General features: G+C 47.9%; 1 protein-coding gene across 1 annotated transcript in view; it reads left to right on the top strand.

The window, feature by feature from the left end:
- The window catches only part of DMBT1 (deleted in malignant brain tumors 1), a 50,746-nt gene that overhangs the window by 12,924 nt on the left and 10,581 nt on the right, over positions 1-27,241 (top strand). The window contains 12 exon segments of the mRNA XM_050899086.1: positions 126-440; positions 997-1,308; positions 1,867-2,178; positions 3,511-3,525; positions 17,528-17,839; positions 18,599-18,614; positions 19,409-19,792; positions 20,377-20,453; positions 20,587-20,899; positions 22,210-22,526; positions 25,199-25,511; positions 26,814-27,130. Of these exon segments, the coding sequence (XP_050755043.1) occupies positions 126-440; positions 997-1,308; positions 1,867-2,178; positions 3,511-3,525; positions 17,528-17,839; positions 18,599-18,614; positions 19,409-19,792; positions 20,377-20,453; positions 20,587-20,899; positions 22,210-22,526; positions 25,199-25,511; positions 26,814-27,130 (3,003 nt within the window).

Here is a 27,241-nt window from a genome sequence, read left to right as displayed (position 1 = left end):
AAGCAAGCCGAGGGTGGCGGTCCTGGTGGCCTGAAACTCGTAGAGCCTTGCCAATGCCCCGGCGAGAGAAGGTGCCTGCGTGCTAGAGGGTTTTCCCATGTTTTCCCTGCCTCCTCCTTTCCAAGGTGCCTCCCTGAGCTTGGTGAACGGCAGGAACCGGTGCGAGGGGCGCGTCGAGATTTACCACAACGGGGGCCGGGGCACCGTCTGTGATGACGACTGGGACCTGAACGATGCCGAGGTCGTGTGCAGGCAGCTGGGATGCGGCTTTGCTGTTTCTGCGCCATCGAGTGCCTACTTTGGACAAGGCACTGGCAATATCTACCTGGACGACGTGCGCTGCACAGGGCGGGAGTCCTCCCTCTTCCAGTGCAGCCACCGTGGCTGGGGCGTCCACAACTGTGGCCACAGTGAAGATGCCGGTGTTGTGTGCTCAGGTAGCATGGCTTTTCCTTCCTAAATACCAGGACGCTTCCAAAAAGTGGCCCTTGTTGGCTGCAGTTGGGTATGTGTTGGAGACGTGTTCAAAGATTGTGGTATTCGTTGCTCCCACCACGGAAGACAGCCTTGCGGAGACCCCCAAGCTCTCCATTGCCCGTGTGACTGACAGGGTGGCACCACCGTCCCCAGCACTGGGAGAAATCCTGGCCGTGCTCCTTCAGCCACAAAGTCCTCACTTGCTTCTTTCTCTTCCTCCTCTACAGATGCCTCCACCACGACCACAGTCCCTTTCACGACATCCGTTCCTGCAGGTGGGTCTGACTTTGTCATGGTTTTTCTGGCCCCTACTTTTGGCGGTACCAGTTAGTGGCTCAGACGGTGGGGTTTGGTCTTCTCCATGGCAGAGCAGAGCCAGGGAAACGCACAGCTTAAGCAAGCCGAGGGTGGCGGTCCTGGTGGCCTGAAACTCGTAGAGCCTTGCCAATGCCCCGGCGAGAGAAGGTGCCTGCGTGCTAGAGGGTTTTCCCATGTTTTCCCTGCCTCCTCCTTTCCAAGGTGCCTCCCTGAGCTTGGTGAACGGCAGGAACCGGTGCGAGGGGCGCGTCGAGATTTACCACAACGGGGGCCGGGGCACCGTCTGTGATGACGACTGGGACCTGAACGATGCCGAGGTCGTGTGCAGGCAGCTGGGATGCGGCTTTGCTGTTTCTGCGCCATCGAGTGCCTACTTTGGACAAGGCACTGGCAATATCTACCTGGACGACGTGCGCTGCACAGGGCGGGAGTCCTCCCTCTTCCAGTGCAGCCACCGTGGCTGGGGCGTCCACAACTGTGGCCACAGTGAAGATGCCGGTGTTGTGTGCTCAGGTAGCATGGCTTTTCCTTCCTAAATACCAGGACGCTTCCAAAAAGTGGCCCTTCTTGGCTGCAGTTGGGTATGTGTTGGAGACGTGTTCAAAGATTGTGGTATTCGTTGCTCCCACCACGGAAGACCACCTGCGGAGACCCCCAAGCTCTCCATTGCCCGTGTGACTGACAGGGTGGCACCACCGTCCCCAGCACTGGGAGAAATCCTGGCCGTGCTCCTTCAGCCACAAAGTCCTCACTTGCTTCTTTCTCTTCCTCCTCTACAGATGCCTCCACCACGACCACAGTCCCTTTCACGACATCCGTTCCTGCAGGTGGGTCTGACTTTGTCATGGTTTTTCTGGCCCCTACTTTTGGCGGTACCAGTTAGTGGCTCAGACGGTGGGGTTTGGTCTTCTCCATGGCAGAGCAGAGCCAGGGAAACGCACAGCTTAAGCAAGCCGAGGGTGGCGGTCCTGGTGGCCTGAAACTCGTAGAGCCTTGCCAATGCCCCGGCGAGAGAAGGTGCCTGCGTGCTAGAGGGTTTTCCCATGTTTTCCCTGCCTCCTCCTTTCCAAGGTGCCTCCCTGAGCTTGGTGAACGGCAGGAACCGGTGCGAGGGGCGCGTCGAGATTTACCACAACGGGGGCCGGGGCACCGTCTGTGATGACGACTGGGACCTGAACGATGCCGAGGTCGTGTGCAGGCAGCTGGGATGCGGCTTTGCTGTTTCTGCGCCATCGAGTGCCTACTTTGGACAAGGCACTGGCAATATCTACCTGGACGACGTGCGCTGCACAGGGCGGGAGTCCTCCCTCTTCCAGTGCAGCCACCGTGGCTGGGGCGTCCACAACTGTGGCCACAGTGAAGATGCCAGTGTTGTGTGCTCAGGTAGCATGGCTTTTCCTTCCTAAATACCAGGACGCTTCCAAAAAGTGGCCCTTCTTGGCTGCAGTTGGGTATGTGTTGGAGACGTGTTCAAAGATTGTGGTGTTCGTTGCTCCCACCACGGAAGACCACCCTGCGGAGACCCCCAAGCTCTCCATTGCCCGTGTGACTGACAGGGTGGCACCACCGTCCCCAGCACTGGGAGAAATCCTGGCCTTGTCTCCTTCAGCCACAAAGTCCTCACTTGCTTCTTTCTCTTCCTCCTCTACAGGTGCCTCAACCACGACCTCTGTTCCCACTCTACCATTAAGTACTCCAGGTGTGTCTGCTTTTTTCATCTGTCTAATGCATTACTTTGGTGGTGTGTTAGTTGGTAGTATATAGTTTGGAGTTGTATCATTTGCAGATCGTAATACTTTTGGAAAAAATCATTAGTGGTACTAACTGTTTAAATCCTACATACTGGTCCCCTATGTCTGTCTGATTCTGTTTTCAGGGGTGTATTTCAGGCTGTGTTGATTTTGTGGGAAATCTTCTTTTTTTCTTCTCTAGTTTTTTTGTTATTTGGGCCAGCTCCTCTTGCTTTCTGTCATTCCTGTATGCCTTAAGCCTACCAAACAAAAAATAGAACGGGAGTGTCAGAGTTCTCTGAAGAGATAGTCATACTTGTAACCTGAGTGAGAAGAGCATAACTTTTCAGTTTCTCTGGAGATTTAACCTCCTGTTGCTATGGTGTGGATGCATAAAATGTAGTTTCATTTGATCAGAAATAAATCTAAATGAATCACATCTATATCTTATTTTCTTTTTTTTTTTTCAGCTGGAGAATATATTTGTGGTGGCTTACTTTTTAATTCTTCTGGAACACTTCAGAGTCCTTCTTATCCTTTGAATTATCCAGATAATGCAGATTGTTTGTGGCAAATACAAGTAATGAATAATTTCCGCATTATGCTCACTTTTGGAAGTATTCAGTAAGTAAACCACTTCCTGCTTGGGCAATAAATGGGTCCCAAATCTCAACTACAACCACAGTTCCCAAGAACATTTCCCATGCTTATTAGTGAATTATAAACATTACATGGGAATTGTATGAGTGCAGTATCTTAGTTTATTGTTTGTTCAGTACTTAAAAACCAAAGTTTACCAAATGCATTTTATTATATATTCATGTTTCTTGCTCAGGTTGCAAGGTGGATGCCAGAATGACTATATTGAGGTCTATGATGGGCCACCCAATACTTCTCCTCTGCTTGCAAGAATTTGTTCTAGTTCTGATCTCACGTACACATCATCCTCAAACTTTATGACTGTCAGATTTCACAGTAACTCCAGATATTCCAATAGAGGGTTTCGTGCTGAGTATCACTCCTTTCCAGCAGACCAGAACACCAGTAAGTTTCCATTCTGTTTGTAATGTTTTCTTTGCTCAGAAGCTTTTACACCAGCCAACATGGCTTCACTAAGGGAAATCGTGCCTGACAAATTTGGTGGCCTTCTATGACGGGGTTACAGCGTTGGTGGATAAGGGAAGAGCAACTCAGGTCACCTACCTAAACTTGTGCAAAGCATTTGACTCTAAATTGGAGAGACATGGATTTGATGGATGGACCTCTCAGTGGTTAAGGAATTGGCTGGATGGTCGCACTCAAAGAGTTGCGGTCAACAGCTCGATATCCAAGTGGAGAGCAGTGACGAGTGGCATTCCTCAGGGGTTGGTATTGGGACCGGCGCTGTTTAACATCTTTGTCGGTGACATGGACAGTGGAATTGAGCACACCCTCAGCGAGTGTGCCAACGACACCAAGCTGGGTGGTGCAGTCGACACTCTGGAGGGAAGGGATGCCATCCAGAGGGACCTTGACAGGCTTGAGAGGTGGGCCTGCAGGAACCTCATGAAGTTCAACAAGGCCAAGTGCAAGGTCCTGCACATGGGTCGGGGCAATCCCAAGCACAAATACAGGCTGGGCGGAGAATGGATTGAGAGCAGCCCTGAGGAGGAGGGCTTGGGGGTGTTGGTTGATGAGAAGCTCAACATGACCCAGCAATGTGCACTTGCAGCCCAGAAAGCCAACCATATCCCAGGCTGCATCAAAAGAAGCATGACCAGCAGGTTGAGGGAGGTGATTCTCCCCCTCTACTCCGCTCTCGTGAGACCCCACCTGGAGTCCTGTGTTCAGCTCTGGGGCCCCCAACATAAGAAGGACATGGACCTGTTGGAGCGGGTCCGGAGGAGGGCCACAAAGAGGATCAGAGGGCTGGAGCACTCTTCCTACGAAGACAGGCTGAGAGAGTTGGGGTTGTTCAGCCTGGAGAAGAGAAGGCTCCGGGGAGCCTTCTAGCAGCCTTCCAGTACCTAAAGGGGGCTGCAAGAAAGCTGGAGAGGGACTTTTTGCAAGGGCATGTAGTGATAGGGCGAGGGGTAATGGCTTTAACCTGAAAGAGGGTAGATTTAGATGAGATGTAAGGAAGAAGTTCTTCCCTGTGGGGGTGGTGAGGCACTGGAAGAGGTTGCCCAGAGAGCATGTGGATGCCCCCTCCCTGGCAGTGTTCAAGGCCAGGTTGGATGGGGCTTTGAGCAACCTGGTCTAGTGGAAGGTGTCCCTGGCCGTGGCAGGGGGGTTGGAACTAGATCATCTTTAAGGTCCCTTCCAACCAAAACCATTCTATGATTCTGTGATTCTACCCTGATTTTATTTGCTAAATAAGTATTAATGTTGTCGAAGAAATCCCACATAAATGACATTCCTACTGGAATTTCATAACTGGTTATTGACCGATCACTTGCAGACAATAATTATTTTTTAATTTTTAAAATTTATTTATTTATTTATTTATTATTGAAGATTTTAAAAAAATCTTCAAGTATCAAATTAATTGCCTTTAGATGTTTTCTGCAATGGCCAGTCTAAATTCATATTTCTTCTTATCACATCATTATTCATATATATTTTTTCTACCTTTGTGGACAGATTTTCATAGAATCATAGAAATATTGGTTAGAAAGGACCTTTGGAGGCTTCCGAGTCCTACTATTCAAAGTAGAGCTATTGCCAACACCCAGTCAGGTCCATTATGAATTTATCTAGCTGAGTCTCTAGACACATTCAAAGGATGAAATCTTCAAAGCCACTTCTCTGGGTGAACTGTTCCAGTACTGTCCTGCAGTCCCAGTGGGAAAGTTTATCCAATGTGCACTCACAACCTCCCCAGGCACAAAAAATAGCCATCACATTTGGCTCTGTTGTCTTTGTAACTGCCTTTCAAGAGGCTGTGTGTTGCCAGTAGGTCCCTATTATCAGATCTCTCTCTCTACCAAAGGCCAAACTCTCCCTTGGATCATTGCTTTTCATGTCATGGACTCAGTGAACCATCATGGAGATGGTTTCAGGGTCCCCTCCCACTCAAGTAGTGTTTCTGCAAGCCAGTGTGCACATTTAGCTGTACACCTTCCACAACACCTTTTGGATTTTACTCAGGAAAAACTCCCACTTCTTAGCATTTTTGTGTGAGTCGTGATACAGGCTCAAGGTCTCAGAAAAAGCCTATCGTAAGCTATATATTTTTGTCAGGAGAGTAACTGAAGGTCAGCTGAAGTTTGTCAGAGACTATTGCTTATTCATATCTAAATCTAAGGTGTAAAAACAAGTGGTTTGGCTTTTGAATTCTCTCCCCTAAATGGTAGCAGCTATTGCATTTGTTGAAGTTGTAACATGCCAGCATTATCATGCACCTGAAATCACTAATAATTCATATTTTCTTCCCTAGCCCTTGTGTGCTTGCCAACCCACATGCGCGCAGTTGTAGACAGACATTATCTCCAGTCACAGGGCTACTCGGTGTGGAACATCAGCCTGTCTGACTCTAATTGTAGACCAACAATTACATCAACTGAGTTTATATTCAACGTTCCATACAACGGCTGTGGTACACGTAGACAGGTTGGTGTCAACATATTTTGGAGAGCTCTCCAAGTCTGGGCATGGAAATTTAATAGATGTTTGGAAAATTTTCATGAATCGCAACGGGTGTTGTAGCCCACAGATATTCAAAACACAGAAAAGAAGTATGTGTTTCTGGAGGCTAAGGTTTGTTAAACATTCCTACTTATCCTTCCCAGGGTTTAGGTAATCCCTGTATCTATTTCAGAGTGATGTTCTAGAGAGCAAAGTATAGGAGAGAGTTAAGTGAACAATCTCATCCAGGATGCCTGGATTTTTTGAGTATGACATGTTCTTTCTGACTAATACTAGGACCTGGCATGTACAGAAATTCATAGTACACACTGTGAACATGACAACATGCGATAATTTTGTACTCATCTAATGTGTCAAATAGGGCAACAATGAAACGATCACCTACTCCAATGTGATAAAAGTGACTGCTTCCGGTTACGTCATCAAGAGGCAAAAGGACCTTCACTTGCACATCAACTGCAAAATGCTCCAAAACACCTGGGTGCAAGTAATGTACGTTGCCGATGGCATCATCAATGTCAGTGAAACCCAGTATGGCAGATTTGACGTGAACTTGACATTCTACAATTCCTCGTCTTTCCTGTGGCCAGTGCATGACTTTCCATACTACATTGACTTGAATCAGAATTTGTTCCTTCAAGCTTCTCTTCACAGCTCTGACCCAAATCTGATGGTGTTTGTGGACACATGCGTGGCATCACCTGATCCTAGCAATTTTAGAACGCTGACCTATGAATTGATCAGAAATGGGTAAGAACTTTCTAAAGAATTACTTTAAAAGTACCTGTATGCATAGTTCTGAAAGAGCTTAATTTATGAAAGAGGTGATTTAGGGCCGGTGTACGTTGGCTGCAATTCTCAATACAAATGCTCTTCTAAGAAAAACATTTTGGCAAAGGCCGAATAACATATAATATGACAAAGGAATAAAATATAATATGACAAAGAAATGCCATTCAGAAGTTGCAATCAAGCACTGAGATTTCACTCAAGGAGGCAGTGTAGAAACAGAGGTCTGAATTTGTTTCTGAAATAGATGCATGAAATGTAGGGATGTCAATGGCTCTACGTTTCCCTGTATCAGAATTAGAGTTTTGCAGCATCATAACTAGAATATAAAAATGTCTGTTCAAAAAGAAGAGAAATTCCTTAGCCTTTTCTCGCTATTCTAAAAACCTAAAACATTTTGCTTAATTTGATACAAAATGTGCCTTTTGATTGGCAATGGAAATATTGTGGAGTCTTGTAAAGAATGCAAAGCCGACGGGAGCTAGAAGCATAAAAGTGTGGCTCTCAGTGTCCCGTTTTGTTCCAGGAATGAAAGGCTCATGCTAGTTTATCTCCCTTCTGTGCTTGGTGGGATTTGCATTTCTCTGCCTCCTGGGAGGGTGTTCACGTCAGTAACCTGAGCAGTGTAGTAACCTGCTGCTAAGCTGGAAGTCAGGCTTGTGACAGGCTAATGAAGTGACACTGTGCCTCCTGCCTGCCGGGTGAATGTCCTCTCTTTCACACTTTATGTGAATCTTAGGAAGGTTTTTTCCTCTTGTTGGGTTTTCTTTTTATTTTTATCTATAAAAACACATATTCATTAAGCAGAACACAGAAGGACTGTCTACCTTTGTGAGCAGGATACTCACCAGGGAGACAGGGCAAATAGATTCTGATAATTTTTCAGTTAATTTTTATTCATGTGACATGGAACTGTGCCACAAGCAAATGTATTTACTGAATCTAAAATCAATAATATCGGGTGTGTTGGGATATCACTGCAGTATAAAATAACTTAAGAATGAGAGGACTTTAAATCCTTGGTGTATTTATTAGGGAAATGAGCACAAATATAATTAAAGACAGCTTTGAAATATTCTGGGGTAACAATTGTGGGTGAATTATTGTCTTCTTTTATCGTGGTGGTTCAATTAAACCAGAACGACTAGGATCTAAGTCAGGTAACTTCTAAGGCTAGTAATTGTCAGGAAGTGAAACTCATTGACAGGAAAGTTAATCTAGCAACTTGCTCTGTGAAACATCTGGAGATCTCTGTCAGGCGTTGAGATTCCTTCAAGCAAGGTACTCTACAAACATTGAAGGACTAAAGATCATGTTTATTTCCCAAAAAAGATGTGTATTCGAATTAGTTTTGTCCTTCCAGAGTAGAAAGGGGCCCTTTCTCTTTCTGCAACAACCTGCAGGGGCCTCTTTGCAAACAGGTAATCCTGTCTGCAAATGCAAAACAGGTCCTCACCTGAAACACAGAAAAAAGCAGAACCACTAGTTATTTTTCAGCTATTCATGTTTACACGAAATTTGTTGAGCTATGAAATTTCTGTGCTGTATACATTATTGTGGTAGAAATCACTGCCACTCTTATTTTTGTCTCTTAATTTCTCTTCTTGCTAAAAACACACTTTTTTTTTAAATCCTTTTGAGTTCTCTTATACTCTTACCTTCTGGTTTTATATTTAAACTCAAAATGTATTACACAGAGATAGTGTAATAGTGTTTCTGTTCACAACAGCTAATCTGTTAATTTTATCTCTTTCCAGGTGTGTTAAGGATCCTACCTACTCTCCTTACTATTCACCATACAGCTATGTTGCTCGGTTTGCATTTAATGCTTTTTCGTTCGTTAATCGCTACCCGTCAGTTTACCTGCAGTGTGAGCTGGTGGTGTGCAGGTACAACGATTACTCTTCACGCTGCTATCAAGGCTGTGTTAGGAGGTTCAAGAGGAATGCAGGTTCTTCCCACAAAAAAGTGAATGTTGTTATTGGACCTGTCCAGCTTCGGGAAGCTCATGCTGAGAACAGGAACGCTGGTAAGTTTAAATAATTTAAATAACATAAGACTCTGTATATTACTGTATGTTCGCGTGTCAGTTCAGACATGAAATCCAACTCTGAAATATACCTTTGCTGGTTTATTCACAACTCTGCTATAATTCTTATGGGGAATTTTTTTTTTATTATTTTTTATGAAATTGATTTATAAGGTTTACAAGCTATTTCCTTTCTATCATAGTTTAGATCCATTGTTTGTTCTGCACATGTCAAATGGCATCTTATTCAGTTCTGTGGGAAGAGGGATGAGATGTAACTCATCTCCCTGCAGGATATATATTAATTTTTCAAAGCTGTCTGTGCCTGATTGGCATGTCTCATTTATTAGCAAGCAATCTGTAAGCCCCCTTCGAAATGTTGTCTCCCAGTGTCCTGTAGCTGCTGTTTCCACTATCAGAAAACAGCATCTTATGGTCTTAGAGTGTAATCTTTACAAACTCTTAATCACTCTTTAATTTCTTGCCATAATCTTTACTTCTTTGGCATGGCCACAGAATCGTTTCTGAAACAACATGCAATAAAACATTTCGGTTTTGGATCAGATCTAGATTGCAACATTTTAATTCAAATTCTCTTTGCCTAATTATCTTCGAGATTAACTAGCTCAGGAAAACAAATGTAAGCCTCTCTCTTTCTCTTTTATGCACAGAGCTGGCCTCTGACATGCAGGCGAAAGGGGAGTCTCAGAGCTCAACGCCTGCTGCCAGCTCCCACGTTCCTCTGGCTGTGACCACCGTGGTGCTGGTAGCTGCTGTTCTCACGGTGGGAGGATTTCTTTTGAAGCGTAAACTGCAGGAACCCATCCCATACCAGATAATGTGAGAAGCAACCCAAGACTTGCAGGTGGAAGGATATTTTCACCAGTCATCTGCTTCATTATTTGGTTTTGCAATCTGTATAGAGGGTAACTCTTACTTGACTATTCCACCATCCAGATCTTGTTCGAAGAATGTACTGTATCAAGATAACACCCGGTGTTACCATGAACTGAACTTATAAAGGAGCCTGGCTTTAAAATCCTCAAGTCCAAATACACCTAAGGTCTAAAGAAAGGTTGATTCTTCCTTCCCAGCATCCAAATAAGCTACCATCTTAAATGCTGGACATTTCAGAGCATCTCAGTTGAGCTCCTGGTTGAGTATCTGTCTGAGAAGACTAATTTAGATGACTTGAGAAAGAAGAATTACCTTTTTTTGCCATTGCTGATATGCAGATAACACCCGTGTAGCACTGTCGTGGTTTAAGCCCAGCTGGCAACTAAGGACCACGCAGCTGCTCGCTCACTCCTCCCCCCTCCCCAGTGGGATGGGGAGGAGAATAGGAAGAAAAGGGTAAAACCTCATGGGTTGAGATAAGGACAGTTTAATAGGACAACATAAGGAGAGAATCAGTAATAATAACAAAATACCAATAAAAAAATGTATAAAGCGAGTGATGCACAATGCAATTGCTCACCACCTGGAACCCGATGCTCAGCCCGTTCCCGAGCCACGATCCCTCCTCCCCCCGGCCAGCTGCTCCAGTTATATACTGAGCATGATGTCATATGGTATCGAATATCCCCTTGGCTAGTTCGGGTCAGCTGTCCTGGCTGTGCCCACTCCCAGCTTCCTGTGAAAATTAACTCTATCCCAGCCAAACCCAGGACAAGCACCATGAGATACTCTGGAAAGCAGTCCAACAAAAATGTTTCTTTGTGGTAAAAATATCTCAGTAATGATTCATAAGCAAAAATGCACAGGGGCTGTACAACGTTCCTTATTTTGGGGGTATGGTTCTTCATAATTACATGTTTCTCTGAGAAAATGTAGACCATTTACAAGATTTTGTATAGAGGACAAATATAATCAAATCTATTACGTAAATGTGTAATTAAAAAAAGCAGGAAAGAAAACGAGTTTTGAGCAATACTTTTTTTTGTGTACTTGCAAACATGCCACCTGTGTGTCTGAACTCCCAGCTAACGCATTATCAGGGTGGAGAACGTGGCTTCTGACAAAGTGACGGTGCCAAGCAATGATTTCCGCTCTTGTTCTTACACATCTCTACACCTGTAATGGTGTAATGGGGGGCGGGAGAGAGAATGTACGTAAGTTGGCATAAGGAAGTGTGACCTGTCTCCTATCCCCATACGAAAACAAAATAAAAACAATAATAAAGGAAGAATCTGTTTGGAAGAAGCTACTTACTACAGGTGGAAAGGTCATTGGTATTTGATTGAGAAATGCTCTTCTTTAGACTTTCCTGTTTTCTAGCCAGCTATGAAAGAGGAGAGTTCATTGGGAACAGTATACTGCGCTATGTGTGAGGTGAGCCAGAGACAAAGTAGTGACGTGTAAGGAAGGTGAGATGTACTCTTGGGCGACATCCTGACCTGATGAGGAGGATGCGGGCAGCTCTGACGGGAATCATCATTACAGCCTGTACCATTTCTTCCTTCAAGCTGCCTTTTCCTGGTGACTCCAGGCAGGCCTCTCGTCACCTCTTCGTGCTGTGCAGAAGAGACCATACAAGGAGGGACTGGCATTGCCCACAGAAAGTGGGAGTGAATTTGTTGTCCACACATGAGGGACAAGGATTGAGGAGGGTCCTCCTCTCCTCTCTGCCTACAGCCACCTTTGAAGGGCAGAGCAACCCAGGAGGCTGACCTGCCTTTCATCAAGTCCTGTTGTGTGGACCAGAGATTGTCCAGGCTTGGAGGAATCCAGTGACCTGCTCAGCACAGTGAAGACTTTCCTGGACCTGGGCTTTCCTACCTCTCTAGAAGAGGACCTTCTGCTCTTCCCAGGCCTGCTGTTTTCTCTCCTGCCCCTGCTCCTGCTGTGGCCTTGCTGCTGTGGTGTTGCTACCCCAACATTTTTCAGGGCATAGCTTGACAGCACTTTTTCTATTTCTCCTAATCTCTGAATATTATTGTGACCAGACAAGCAGAAAGATCCTAGACCTAGGATCTAGGTGTCTCCAATCTGCAATGTGCCTGTGCTGTTCAGAGCTGAGTCTTCCCATACTATGTCTGTGCCAGGGGTCCCAGATGGAGATACACCAAGGTTGCATCACAATGCAAGGCAGAAGTACCAAGTTCAGTGGTTTATTAATATTAAATGTCACTGTAGAAAACACTGCTAATCTGTTCAAGCAATTGATGTCCTCCTTATTTCCTGCTGCCTTCCTTGATCCACAAATATTACAGAAGTGCAGGATTCAAGAAAACTGGATTTGATTATGAGGAAAGGGTCATGCTCTAAAGTACATGTGCCTGGTGAATGATCTCTCTGCCAAGAACTTTCCTTCCCACCTCCCGTCCACTCATATTCAGGAAATCTTCTACTGGTAAATCCAGTGGATTTGACTCAGTGGTAGACACTTCTGATCCACTTGCATCCTCACCATTGAACAAATGCAAATCGATTTGCAATGACATGCTTCACATGACACAGGCAACAGAGCCCAAGAGGCCATCAAGAAACCCAATAAATTAGACTAAGCTGCCTCATTGCATCATAATGCATGGATTCAGACTATCATTCCTTTGTGCAGAAATCTGTGGATACCCTTATTCCAGTGTAGGTGCTTTCTTACAGTCACGGGTGAAAGCTGATTAATCTTTGTCCTTTCAATGGTTTTCATTTGGACCTCACAAAAGCCAGTATGTCTGCAGAAGTCTCCTAACAACAGTCAGCAGAAGAGAAAGTGTTTTCAAAGCTCGGTGGAGCTTCTTTCATAGAGTAATGTGCTGAGAAACACTTCAAGCTGCCAGAAGAAGTCCTAGAGAACAAAAATGTGTTACTGCGAGAGACCTACCTAGCCAATGGAAGGATGAAAACATGTGCTGTCTGGTATTTGCATTAATTAATTAACGAAATTAATCGTAACATAACATTTATCTATTCCTACTGTGCAGAGATTGTCTGATAATCAAGATCTCTAGAAATATCTAGATCTTTGAAGTTTGTAGTAAAGAATTTATTAGTGAAGAATGTAGTGAGGAATTAATTAATCAGTGTTGTTCATTTACCTGGACAGTTTGACACATTTTTTTTCACTTGAACCACCTGGGAATCACTTTCGTGTTCCCCTTCCTCCCCACCCTTTTCAGTTATTACAAGAGTTTGGAGAAGAATTGCTACCCATCACTTACTCTTGCTTCACTGATTGCAGTATTTGATTGGTCAGTCAAATATACTGGATGTTTTCTGCTTCTTGCCAAGATGTCAAAACCAGAAGAATATGAATAGTGAATACCAGGTGTTGCGTACATTTCCTCATTCATGCGCGAACGTGGTTGTTTGTATAAAGAAGAAACATATTTACCCTTCTCAATGTTCACTTTCAAGGCTTCCAACGTTATCTTTGGCCTCTGGTGTTTTGTACTTCCTTCTTCCATTACAATAATGCTGGCTGTTGTGGAAAGATGTTCTAAGTCATTCTCTTTTTCCCTTTGGCTCCTGGACTTTAGTCTTCATCCTTGATGACTGCCTCTGGAGGCAATAAATTTGTATATGGCAACAATTGTGCCACAGATTTTAACTCCTGATAATGCCATCCAAGACATGATGGCTGTAGAGGTAGGAATCAGATGAAGAACAATATTCTGGCTCTTCAGTGTTAGGATGGCCATCAGCTTTTTCTCGTTAAATGGTTAAAACACAGAAACAGAGGAAAGTAACCACTCTGGCAAGAGAGTGGTGAACGCGAATTAAGCATTATTTCATGTTGTGGAAAAGCTTTGGATTCATTCTTCAAAGAATGACACAGTTGTAATTGTCACGATGTAAACTCAAACAAGGAATATATTAAGAAAGATTCTTAATAGAAATCTGAACCTTTTTTCCTTCCTTTTGATGGTTCAAAGGATCAAAGGAAATTTTAGAATAAAGTTAGGTTGCAACCTATGTAATTTACTTAACTATACAGAAAATCCACTGATTTTTCTGCACAGTTTTCACAAAAAGTTATCAGCGGACCCTGATTCTCCTGACACTTTCTTGCAATCTAACAGTCTCTCAGTGAATAGAGTTTTAATTTGAACTTAAAAATGCCAGAAAGGAATGGGTTCCTATTGGGGCTGGAGGTGTTGACTTCAACTGCAAGGTTCTTCAGAGACTCCCCAGTCATACTTGAGCAGGGCCACCAGGTCTTGTCTTATTTTATTTAACGTATGCTGAAGCTTTAAGACATTCATGGCTCTCCAGGGAGACTTGCCACACTAGTTGGCACCAAGTTATGAAGCTTTTTTATTACTTTGCTGGAGGAAGCCCATTTAAGTTTCAAGATTCCACTACCTTCCCCAGACCTGCCAAGGAATCTCCATATAAAAGAAAAATACTGAGATTCATCGGCCAGAATTGAAAGGTATCTTTGGATAGGAGCTTATTTTCTTTGTACAATGAGATGATTGTGAAACCTATCGTAGCATAAATATTTCCTTCCAGGCAGTGGAAAATGTTACTCTTGAGGTATTATCTTTCTGCAAAACCCAGGAAGTTACAAAATCTTAAATAACAAATCAAACATATTTTTGTTTCAGATCATAGGACTGTGGTTGTTTTATTGTCCTCCGGTAGAAAAATAAACCTATAGAGCCACTCCCCTTCAGAAATAGAGACTATATATTCTGACAGTCCTTTCTGTCAACAGCACTTGATGAGATGGGTACCGCTATGATTTTGACATGGTTACTTTTGTTAGGTCCAGCGGTTCTGGAGGCCATATCAGGTAAAGCACTTAGACTTGTTCCAGGGCGTATAAAAAAAATATAAGCACTGCTTGGGGTCCTCTCTATTGATTCCATGTATAGAAATCATATTCATGCTGGTATTGGTTTGGGCAAAAGATTAAAGGGGAAAATGGATAAAAGAGATAGCACAGTTTTGTTCTACTAAAATTATGAGCTAATCATCACAGTGAATGATAAGAATGATTTAAACCATTTAGTGGAGTTCATTTTGCTGCCACAGGGTTGTACTTGTCTTAGTGCCTTGTGTCATTGCGAGAACTGTGTCTGTGAGTATGTGATGAATGAGTCATTCTTCCAGTTCCAGAAATCTGATCTAAGAATTATGGAAGGATTTATTTATTTTTTTTAAATGTATATTTATTCCAGAGTATATGCATGCATACATATGCTATGTATTTAATATTGCTTGTATTATTTAATTCTTCTTGATCTTATGTACAATTTAACAAAATATAACAAGAAGTTAGTTTTCATAATCTAGCACTGTGGATAAATGAGGGACATCTAAAAATAATGGAAGACATGAAACGCTTTTAGTTCAACTTTTTTTTGGTCTTTGACTTTTTCCTTATATGATTAGTTTCTATCTCCTAAGTGACTTAGGTGACGTTGAGCTAGTTTTATGTATATCCTAGAATAATTGCAGATGATTTTCCAACTAGTCATTTAAACATCGTTATGATCATTTATATTGCCATCATGCACCTCATCCAGTTTTCTTCGTCTGTCTTCTGCTTGCCTGGTGATAAGCCATCTCACTCTGGCTGCTCCAGTTCTCTCTGCTCTTGGCTTCATTCCCCAGCCCCTCTGTCCCTGGGTCAGACTAAGCGATGTATTTGCGTAATCACAGGCTTTTGCCTTTTTGACACCTTTAAAGCGTGAGGCAGGACACAACCTATCTAATTACATGCCCAGCTGATGGTTGTGCTCTCACAGTGATGACAGACCCTGAATGAGCGCAGATAAAACTGTTTTAGATCAGCTTTAATTTCCTAATCCTACTCTGACTTTTTTGCCCGGTTTGTTGTTTCACTTCTCAAAAATCCTATGAGTGTGGTTCAAAAATATGCATGTCCAAGTAGATATTTGAAGAAACAAATCAGATGTAAGTCAAGGGGCACTTTTGTAGCTTCTCCCTTTGAACTGCCAGTTAAATGCATACAAACAGGGAGAAATTTTGTTTGGACACTGTCTTGACTGTTCTTCTAGTCCAACAACAAAGAATTAGATGCAGTGAAGAAATTCTGGAGCTGTTAACTTCTCAGATTTTTTTTTTCTTTGGATGACTTATTCAGTGTTTAATAACAAGCTAAATATGTATTTGGCAGGAATGCAAAGCATAACAAGTGCAGCATGCATGTTTTGATTTCCAAAGTGTAAATACTGCAAATCTTAAGTTACAACATTTATTTGCTCACTTACACTTAGTGGTAAAGTCTTTAATAAACTTCTTCACCAAAAAAGGATCTCTAAAATCAGGATTTTCATACTGTTCACTGCAGAATGTATAAACAAGCTAACTCAAACTGGGAAGCAGATGGGCTTTACCTGAATGAATGCAGTAATCAGATGTATACATTGTAGGTTATTAGGTATTTCTTTATTTCAAACTCTAATAACATTTTACTAGATATAACATATAAGTTTACTAATAACATATAAGAAATAAAGCCACTGGATTCCTATTGAAATTTTTATAATCCCATTGAGACAATCCACCATTCTGTTGAACACTTAGTGGAATTCTTCCACTAAAATTACTCTTAAAAACTGTAGGATTTGGTTGTGATGTGTGGACTCTAGGTCCTTAAAATTCTCCTAAAAATTTTAGAGGAAGAAGAGAAATTCTAGTTAAATTGTGTAAACCAGGGAGAAAAATAAAGAATGGCTATTGTTTTCTTTAAAATTCTGTAGTTTTTCTGAAGGATTCATTTGGCCTAATTCTGACATCATTTTAAGTAGTGCACTGCTTATTATCCTTCGGTAGTGCATAATACCTCGTGAACTGCAATTTATCTGCCTGATAATTTTTATACGGCAGCACTGTACCAGCCCCATGAGCATAATTTTAGGAAAAAGCCATGGTCTTGGCTGTCCAAGCTGCACCTTGCTGTGTCCCTGAAGCCTCGGTGACCTGCTTGAGCCACTGCTCTGCTTTCTCCCCCTGCACCCAGGTCAGCAGAGGCTTTGTACATCACGGAGACATGCTACACGTACGTGCTTCTGGTAAGACACAGGTTGAGGGCAGGAAAGCTGTGCTGTACATCCTAAATTTCAGTAGGATTCAAAGCAAATTGTGATGTCTCCTTGTTCTTTAGCATAAAACATTTTGACAACAATGAATAAAAGAAATACATAAACATGAAATGTGTTCTTAAAACATGCCATTTTCTTCCTATTAACAAAGTGAAAAAAATTTAGTGCTATTGTCTTAATACAGTTTTACTTAGATTTCATTCAGATACTGAAATTCATTTTATCTCCTTTGCTTTCCTATTAAGCTTTTCTTATTGTTGTTAAAGAATTTCCTTTCTTGCTGAAACAGTTTGTGCTTAGCCTGCTGTCTAAATTTTCTGTAGAAATCTCACATGAAATATATGCAGCTGATTTTGAGATCTGGAAGAGAGGAAGAAAAAAGGTGTGTATCATCACCTCTGTCCTCACAGGCATTTAGGGCTTGGGCTAGGCAAGCACCTACTAGGAACGATGGGGCAAGAGGTCAGAACAGATGACTTCTTAAGGTCACTTCCAGCTTATTTGTCTGACTGTGTTTGTGCTCAAATCCCTCTCCCCTAAAGCCACCCATCTCCACCTGGTGAATGGAAGGCACAGATGTGAAGGTCGCGTTGAGCTCTATTACAAAGGACGGCCAGGGACAGTTTGTGATGACTTCTGGGACATTTCCGATGCCCAGGTTGTGTGCAGGCAGCTGGGATGTGGCCAGGCCATTGCAGCTCCAGGAGGAGCTTACTTTGGGCAAGGCTCAGGCAACATTCTGCTGGACAATGTGAAGTGCAGAGGAAATGAGGTCTCCTTGTCGCGTTGTAAGCACTCTGGATGGAGGATACACAACTGTGGCCACTATGAAGATGCTGGTGTTGTCTGTTCAGGTGCTGTCACATTTTTCTTTTCTAAATATTTTTTGTTATAAATTGCACTCAATATACATGTGTTGGCATGGGGGTATGCAGACATTCTCCTCCTGAGATAATATTTCATTCAGTCAAGACATATGTTGGAAAGCTATACCAGATATACCAGACATATGCCTAATCTTTCTTTTTACTTTATTATGAAGAATCTTCTATCTGTGGAAGGGCACACTCCCTCTGAAAAGGCCTGTTCTCAGGAAGCAGAGTCTGATCTTCCAAAACCCCTGTCTTTTCACTCCGCTGACCCTGCAGAGCCAGCATGGACTCATGTTTTTTTCACTAGGGTAGTGTACAAACTGTGCTTGCTCACTCCATGCAAAGCAATTAAAGAATTCAAGGATCAGATATGCATTGCAATGTGCAGAACTTTTATTCCGTCTAATCAACCAGCAGTGACAAAGAGAATAAGGAAACAAGTCAAAATTAGAGGCAAAGCTATGTCTGATAGGCAATGTTCATCAGGAAGGAATGGGGTTAGGTGAAACTCATCTTCTTATGGCAAGCCTTAACGCATTCATTATGGGCAATAATAGTTTCACAGTCACAACCCAAACTGCCATAGTTGACAACTCACTTTGCATTGTTTCTGTATTCTGTTTTCATTTTCAAGTTTTCCTTCAAGTTTTGGTCCATTAATTTCCTTTACAACTAGCCATCCATTTTGAGTACTCTGTCATCTTGCTGTTTTCTCATTTTACTTTCCCCTTATTTTTTAAGAAAAGGTAGTTCATTTGTATGTTATTTTCTCCTGTATTAACTACAGATCATTGTGAACTGAGACATGGCTGACGACCACAGCTTCTTTGGGTGTTTTATATGTTTTGCAGTTTTCCACACTTCCTCAAAGTGGAAGAGCCTAGAGAGCTGAATTCATGCTAGAAGAAAATGCTAGCTACATCAGTGCTTTGCACTTAGAAGAAAACAACAAAACTTGCTACCATACCTCTGTTACCATACGCATACTCTGTTCAGTGTCTTTTTAAGTGCCATTTATCGCTTGCTTGCATTCGTGGCTCCAGTGCCTACGACAGACCGGCCGTATTCAACGGGGGATTCATGCCGGCCTGATCCACTCCTGGCCTTGCGCCAACCACCACCCCAAGACCACTGCCCGGCTGCTCCTGGGGATGACCTGAGCCTCTGCAGAAGGGCATCCACGATGGTGATGGGTCTAAGCCCTGCTGCTCCCAGCAACCCTACAGCTCCCGGCTCCGTGGCAGGAGCCTGTAGAGGACAGCCTCCGGTCGTGCCTCGGCCATGGTGTCCTGTGGCTGGGAGCAGATGCCACATCAGCACCTTTCCCTGCTGTCACCATCTCGAAATACCACTTTCAAGAAAAATTTTCATTTGGCTGTTACCCACCTCCATTCTCTCCATTGACCCCAGTCAAGATGGACTATGCCATCAGAGTCATTTGTCTTGATTTCACTTCATCATTGAGGAACCGGGCTTGGAGCTAACACACAGGTCTACCCATTGCATAAGCATGGTCCTCATGTGGGTCCTGTTCTTCTTCTGTATTCACAGGAAAGACCGCTACAGCAACGACGACCTTCACAGTGCCAACAACCTCACCACCGGAGACAACCGCCATAGCGGAGATGAGCTCCATAGAGGAGACAACCACCACAGAACCAATGACCTCTCTAGCAGAGATGACCATCACAGCATCAACAACCCTCATAGCGGAGCCGACCTCCCCAGTGGAGATGACCACAACAGCAGTAATGACGCCCACAGCGGAAACGATGTCGCTAGTGGAGACAACCACCTCAGCACTAATGACCTCCCTAGCAGAGACATCCTCCCCAGCACAGACAACTGCCGCAGTGCCTACAAGCCACATAGCAGAGATGACCATGCTAGTGGAGACGACCACAACGGCTACCACAGCAGAGGGAAGCACACCAGGTAACCCTGTCCTCTGTCACTCACTGAGCTCCTTAGTGCCCCTGATCTCCCTTCCCAGACCTCATTGCACTGGAGGGAGTCTCCCGTCCCTGGGCCACTCCGGTTAGGCCATTCCTGACACCCGAGTCCACAGTGGGGTTGCAAGCAGAGCATGGAGAAGAGCTGGTAAACTGCGGGGCTGAGGCTTGAGGCCACGACCTCTGTAGCCGTGGCTGGTGAAGGAAACTGTTCAGGGAGGGATTTCCTCTCACTGCAACTGGGGGGATCGCGACAGGGGATCACTCTGCCTTCACCCCTCCAGTTCCTGCACAGGTAGGACCATAGCTATTTCCTGGACATGCTCTGGGATTTGGGATGTGACTGGAAAAGAGAGCTGCTGCATCAAAGGGTTTTTTGTAACGCAAGCTAGATCTCCATGGGCATGCGGTTCCTGCCCAGGGAGCAGATGGCTGTGTGAAACACAGAAGTCACAACGGTCATTTCAACTGAATGAAAGACCTCCACATGATGTGAAGTGCCTTGGGACAGGGGATCCTTGAAGATGGGCTCCTTCGGGGTGCATGACATGTGTTGACTGTGTTCAGAGCCTTTCTCATTGACACCAAATTCTTACTTGCATCTGTAGCTCGAGTGCCCACCACACACTGGCCATATTCAGCAGGTAATTCATGCCCACCAGGCCCATCCCTGGCCTTGCAGCACCCATGCAGGCTCCCTGCTCTAGGGGCCCATCTGGGGACTGCAGGGTGACGGGCTGCTGGGACCCTGACCTGGTGCCATGTGCCGTGTCCCAGGCGCCCGCCTGCGGCTCGCCGGCGGGAGGAACGGCTGCGAGGGCCGCGTGGAGGTGTACAACGGCGGCAGCTGGGGGACGGTGTGCGACGACATGTGGGACCTGAGTGATGCCCAGGTGGTGTGCCGGCAACTCGGCTGCGGCCAGCCCACGGCCGCCCCGGGCAACGCACTCTTCGGCCTCGGCTCTGGGCGCATCTTCCTGGATGACGTGCAGTGCCGTGGGGACGAGCCCTCCCTCCAGATGTGCAGGCACAACGGCTGGGGCGTGCACAACTGCAGGCACGTGGAGGATGCCAGCGTCATCTGTGCAGGTGCGTGGGCAGCAGAGGCAACCGCCTCTCCCGCAGATCACACCGGGCGGCTTTCCGTGCCCTCCCTTGCGAGCATCCATGCTTACCTCCCTCGGTAGAGCCGGGGCAGAGAGACAAGGCGGGGGCTTTTGCTGCCTGGTGCTGGAAGCACGTGTCATGCAAAAGCCCCGTTCTTGCACACAGAGGGCACAGTAGGCTCTCCATGCTTGCAGGTGTAGGCGCTCAGTGTGGTGGCAAAGAGCAGGATCGCAGAATCGTGGTGTGGGGAGGATGGGGCAGCACTGGGGATGCGTCAGGCTGGTGTCTGGATAGGGGATGGCAGGACAGAGCTCCACGTTCTCTTCACCCATTAGTGCTCCAGCCTTGCTTTTCCATGTCCATGTCCATGTCCATGTCCATGTCCATGTCCATGTCCATGTCCATTCTCGTTGCCATTGCCTTTGCCATGGCCATGGCCATTGCCACAAGCTTGCTGCATTCGCTGCCCTTTCATTCACTCCATCTTCTTCCTTGCAGCTGCCCTTCCAACCCCTCCTGCTGAATGGCCGTACACAACAGGTAACTCCTCCCCACCCAGCTTATTCCCAGCCTTGCAGTGAGCCCCAGCCCAGCACAAGAGCAGAAGAGGGGGGACGTGCTGGCCTGAGCCTGCCCCGTGCACGGCTGCTGCTCCCCTCTGCCCTTAGCGAGGGGCCACGGGGTTTGGGGGCTGCTGCCGTGGAGGAGCGGAGCTGCTGCAGAAGGGCAGCTGCAGTGGTGATGAGTCCGAGCTCTGCTCTGCCAGCCACTCCACGGCTCCCGGCTGTGGGGCAGCAAGTGCCAAGTGCACGGGAGTAATCCCTTCCCTCGATCCCGTACGCCTGCCGGGGCAGCCCAGGACACAGCTTGCTGCCCTGATGCCAGGGCACAGCAGTGGCTTTGCAACCATCAAGCCAGGGGGGCCAGCACCCTTGCAGGCACCCTGTCACGTCCCATGCACTCAAACAGCGCCAGGGTGCGTGAGTGCTCCCCCTCAGCAGATGGGCCACGGTCAAGGTGTGCAAAGGGGTTTTCTGCAAATGCCCCATGCCCTCAGCAGCCCCCAGGACTCCCAGGCAGCTCCCATGGACCCTCCCACCGGGTCCCTGCTCATTGTGCATCTGCCTTCTACACGCCCAGGGTCTTTGCTCAGCCACTGCCCTCCCCTCGTCCCTTCAGGTCTGCACCACCCCGGCTCATGGTCACGGTGGCCAAATCTCCAAAAGAGCCAGGGAGGTGGGGACTGCAGGGTGACGGGCTGCTGGGACCCTGACCTGGTGCCATGTGCCGTGTCCCAGGCGCCCGCCTGCGGCTCGCCGGCGGGAGGAACGGCTGCGAGGGCCGCGTGGAGGTGTACAACGGCGGCAGCTGGGGGACGGTGTGCGACGACATGTGGGACCTGAGTGATGCCCAGGTGGTGTGCCGGCAACTCGGCTGCGGCCAGCCCACGGCCGCCCCGGGCAACGCTCGCTTCGGCCTCGGCTCTGGGCGCATCTTCCTGGATAACGTGCACTGCCGTGGGGACGAGCCCTCCCTCCAGATGTGCAGGCACAACGGCTGGGGCGTGCACAACTGCAGGCACGTGGAGGATGCCAGCGTCATCTGTGAAGGTGCGTGGGCAGCAGAGGCAACCAGCTCTCCCGTGGAGCTCACGGCCCTCTGTGCCTTGCCTGCCGTGTCCCCATCCCCTCCTCGCCGCAATCCCCGTCGCCGTACCCTATGCCCTGAGGTGGGGCCCTGTCTGTGCCCCAGCACCTTTCTCCTGAGCAACACGTCTCACTTGTGGCTCTTCTTTCTCCACACCCACAGCTGCTCTGGCCACCTCAACACCTCCATCAGGTAATGCTCTGCTGTGGCTCTTCTCACCTTTCTCATTTGTGGGCTGTCTCCCTCTTGGGCTTTTTCAATTTCATTTTTGTTTCTATGGCAATATCACTTCAAACTGGCATGATAATTCTGGACAGGCTGTGATATCCCCTTGCATCTCGGTGACGCTTATTTTGCACTTCTACTGGTTGGCTGTGGGCAAGCCATTTCCTCGCTGGGCTCTTCAGCTGGGTCAAGGCTTACGAAGTGTTGCCTAAATTTCTAACTTTGAACCACATACATCAGTATTGGCAGGGTGGTATATGTACTTTGTTCACAACTTAACATCTAAAGGGCAACTACACTAAACCATTTTCAAGTTTTCCTTCAAGTTTTGGTCCATTAATTTCCTTTACAACTAGCCATCCATTTTGAGTACTCTGTCACCTTGCTGTTTTCTCATTTTACTTTCCCCTTATTTTTTAAGAAATGGTAGTTCATTTGTATGTTATTTTCTCCTGTATTAACAACAGATCATCGTGAACTGAGACATGGCTGACAACCACAGCTTCTTTGGGTGTTTTATATGTTTTGCAGTTTTCCACACTTCCTCAAAGTGGAAGAGCCTAGAGAGCTGAATTCATGCTAGAAGAAAATGCTAGCTACATCAGTGCTTTGCACTTAGAAGAAAACAACAAAACTTGCTACCATACCTCTGTTACCATACGCATACTCTGTTCAGTGTCTTTTTAAGTGCCATTTATTGCTTGCTTGCATTCGTGGCTCCAGTGCCTACGACAGACCGGCCGTATTCAACGGGGGATTCATGCCGGCCTGATCCACTCCTGGCCTTGCGCCAACCACCACCCCAAGACCACTGCCCGGGCTGCTCCTGGGGATGACCTGAGCCTCTGCAGAAGGGCATCCACGATGGTGATGGGTCTAAGCCCTGCTGCTCCCAGCAACCCTACAGCTCCCGGCTCTGTGGCAGGAGCCTGTAGAGGACAGCCTCCGGTCGTGCCTGGGCCATGGTGTCCTGTGGCTGGGAGCAGATGCCACATCAGCACCTTTCCCTGCTGTCACCATCTCGAAATACCACTTTCAAGAAAAATTTTCATTTGGCTGTTACCCACCTCCATTCTCTCCATTGACCCCAGTCAAGACGGATTATGCCATCAGAGTCATTTGTCTTGATTTCACTTCATCATTGAGGAACCGGGCTTGGAGCTAACACACAGGTCTACCCATTGCATAAGCATGGTCCTCATGTGGGTCCTGTTCTTCTTCTGTATTCACAGGAAAGACCGCTACAGCAACGACGACCTTCACAGTGCCAACATCCTCACCACCGGAGACAACCGCCATAGCAGAGATGAGCTCCATAGAGGAGACAACCACCACAGAACCAATGACCTCTCTAGCAGAGATGACCATCACAGCATCAACAACCCTCATAGCGGAGCCGACCTCCCCAGTGGAGATGACCACAACAGCAGTAATGACGCCCACAGCGGAAACGATGTCCCTAGTGGAGACAACCACCTCAGCACTAATGACCTCCCTAGCAGAGACATCCTCCCCAGCACAGACGACCACCGCAGTGCCTACAAGCCCCATAGCAGAGATGACCATGCTAGTGGAGACGACCACAACGGCTACCACAGCAGAGGGAAGCACACCAGGTAACCCTGTCCTCTGTCACTCACTGAGCTCCTTAGTGCCCCTGATCTCCCTTCCCAGACCTCATTGCACTGGAGGGAGTCTCCCGTCCCTGGGCCACTCCGGTTAGGCCATTCCTGACACCCGAGTCCACAGTGGGGTTGCAAGCAGAGCATGGAGAAGAGCTGGTAAACTGCGGGGCTGAGGCTTGAGGCCACGACCTCTGTAGCCGTGGCTGGTGAAGGAAACTGTTCAGGGAGGGATTTCCTCTCACTGCAACTGGGGGGATCGCGACAGGGGATCACTCTGCCTTCGCCCCTCCAGTTCCTGCACAGGTAGGACCATAGCTATTTCCTGGACATGCTCTGGGATTTGGGATGTGACTGGAAAAGAGAGCTGCTGCATCAAAGGGGTTTTTGTAACGCAAGCTAGATCTCCATGGGCATGCGGTTCCTGCCCAGGGAGCAGATGGCTGTGTGAAACACAGAAGTCACAACGGTCATTTCAATTGAATGAAAGACCTCTACATGATGTGAAGTGCCATGGGACAGGGGCTCCTTGAAGATGGGCTCCTTCGGGGTGCATGACATGTGTTGACTGTGTTCAGAGCCTTTCTCATTGACACCAAATTCTTACTTGCATCTGTAGCTCGAGTGCCCACCACACACTGGCCATATTCAGCAGGTAATTCATGCCCACCAGGCCCATCCCTGGCCTTGCAGCACCCATGCAGGCTCCCTGCTCTAGGGGCCCATCTGGGGACTGCAGGGTGACGGGCTGCTGGGACCCTGACCTGGTGCCATGTGCCGTGTCCCAGGCGCCCGCCTGCGGCTCGCCGGCGGGAGGAACGGCTGCGAGGGCCGCGTGGAGGTGTACAACGGCGGCAGCTGGGGGACGGTGTGCGACGACATGTGGGACCTGAGTGATGCCCAGGTGGTGTGCCGGCAACTCGGCTGCGGCCAGCCCACGGCCGCCCCGGGCAACGCACTCTTCGGCCTCGGCTCTGGGCGCATCTTCCTGGATGACGTGCAGTGCCGTGGGGACGAGCCCTCCCTCCAGATGTGCAGGCACAACGGCTGGGGCGTGCACAACTGCGGGCACATGGAGGATGCCAGCGTCATCTGTGCAGGTGCGTGGGCAGCAGAGGCCACCGCCTCTCCCGCAGATCACACCGGGCGGCTTTCCGTGCCCTCCCTTGCGAGCATCCATGCTTACCTCCCTCGGTAGAGCCGGGGCAGAGCGACAAGGCTGGGGGCTTTTGCTGCCTGGTGCTGGAAGCACGTGTCATGCAAAAGCCCCGTTCTTGCACACAGAGGGCACAGTAGGCTCTCCATGCTTGCAGGTGTAGGTGCTCAGTGGGGTGGCAAAGAGCAGGATCGCAGAATCGTGGTGTGGGGAGGATGGGGCAGCACTGGGGATGCATCAGGCTGGTGTCTGGATAGGGGATGGCAGGACAGAGCTCCATGTTCTCTTCACCCATTAGTGCTCCAGCCTTGCTTTTCCATGTCCATGTCCATGTCCATGTCCATGTCCATGTCCATGTCCTTTCACGTGCCATTGCCTTGCCATGCCATGGCCATTGCCACAAGCTTGCTGCATTCGCTGCCCTTTCATTCACTCCATCTTCTTCCTTGCAGCTGCCCTTCCAACCCCTCCTGCTGAATGGCCGTACACAACAGGTAACTCCTCCCCACCCAGCTTATTCCCAGCCTTGCAGTGAGCCCCAGCCCAGCACAAGAGCAGAAGAGGGGGGACATGCTGGCCTGAGCCTGCCCCGTGCACGGCTGCTGCTCCCCTCTGCCCTTAGCGAGGGGACATGGGGTTTGGGGGCTGCTGCCGTGGAGGAGCGGAGCTGCTGCAGAAGGGCAGCTGCAGTGGTGATGAGTCCGAGCTCTGCTCTGCCAGCCACTCCACGGCTCCCGGCTGTGCGGCAGCAAGTGCCAAGCGCATGGGAGTAATCCCTTCCCTCGATCCCGTACGCCTGCCGGGGCAGCCCAGGACACAGCTTGCTGCCCTGATGCCAGGGCACAGCAGTGGCTTTGCAACCATCAAGCCAGGGGGGCCAGCACCCTTGCAGGCACCCTGTCACGTCCCATGCACTCAAACAGCGCCAGGGTGCGTGAGTGCTCCCCCTCAGCAGATGGGCCACCGTCAAGGTGTGCAAAGCGGTTTTCTGCAAATGCCCCATGCCCTCAGCAGCCCCCAGGACTCCCAGGCAGCTCCCATGGACCCTCCCACCGGGTCCCTGCTCATTGTGCATCTGCCTTCTACACGCCCAGGGTCTTTGCTCAGCCACTGCCCTCCCCTCGTCCCTTCAGGTCTGCACCACCCCGGCTCATGGTCACGGTGGCCAAATCTCCAAAAGAGCCAGGGAGGTGGGGACTGCAGGGTGACGGGCTGCTGGGACCCTGACCTGGTGCCATGTGCCGTGTCCCAGGCGCCCGCCTGCGGCTCGCCGGCGGGAGGAACGGCTGCGAGGGCCGCGTGGAGGTGTACAACGGCGGCAGCTGGGGGACGGTGTGCGACGACATGTGGGACCTGAGTGATGCCCAGGTGGTGTGCCGGCAGATCGGCTGCGGCCAGCCCACGGCCGCCCCGGGCAACGCTCGCTTCGGCCTCGGCTCTGGGCGCATCTTCCTGGATAACGTGCAGTGCCGTGGGGACGAGCCCTCCCTCCAGATGTGCAGGCACAACGGCTGGGGCGTGCACAACTGCAGGCACGTGGAGGATGCCAGCGTCATCTGTGAAGGTGCGTGGGCAGCAGAGGCAACCAGCTCTCCCGTGGAGCTCACGGCCCTCTGTGCCTGCCCGCCGTGTCCCCATCCCCTCCTCGCCGCAATCCCCGTCGCCGTACCCTATG

This window comes from Gymnogyps californianus, chromosome 6 (assembly GCF_018139145.2).
Source record: "Gymnogyps californianus isolate 813 chromosome 6, ASM1813914v2, whole genome shotgun sequence".
In the NCBI taxonomy this organism is placed as follows: domain Eukaryota; kingdom Metazoa; phylum Chordata; class Aves; order Accipitriformes; family Cathartidae; genus Gymnogyps; species Gymnogyps californianus.
This window is presented reverse-complemented; position numbering and strand designations above follow the sequence as displayed.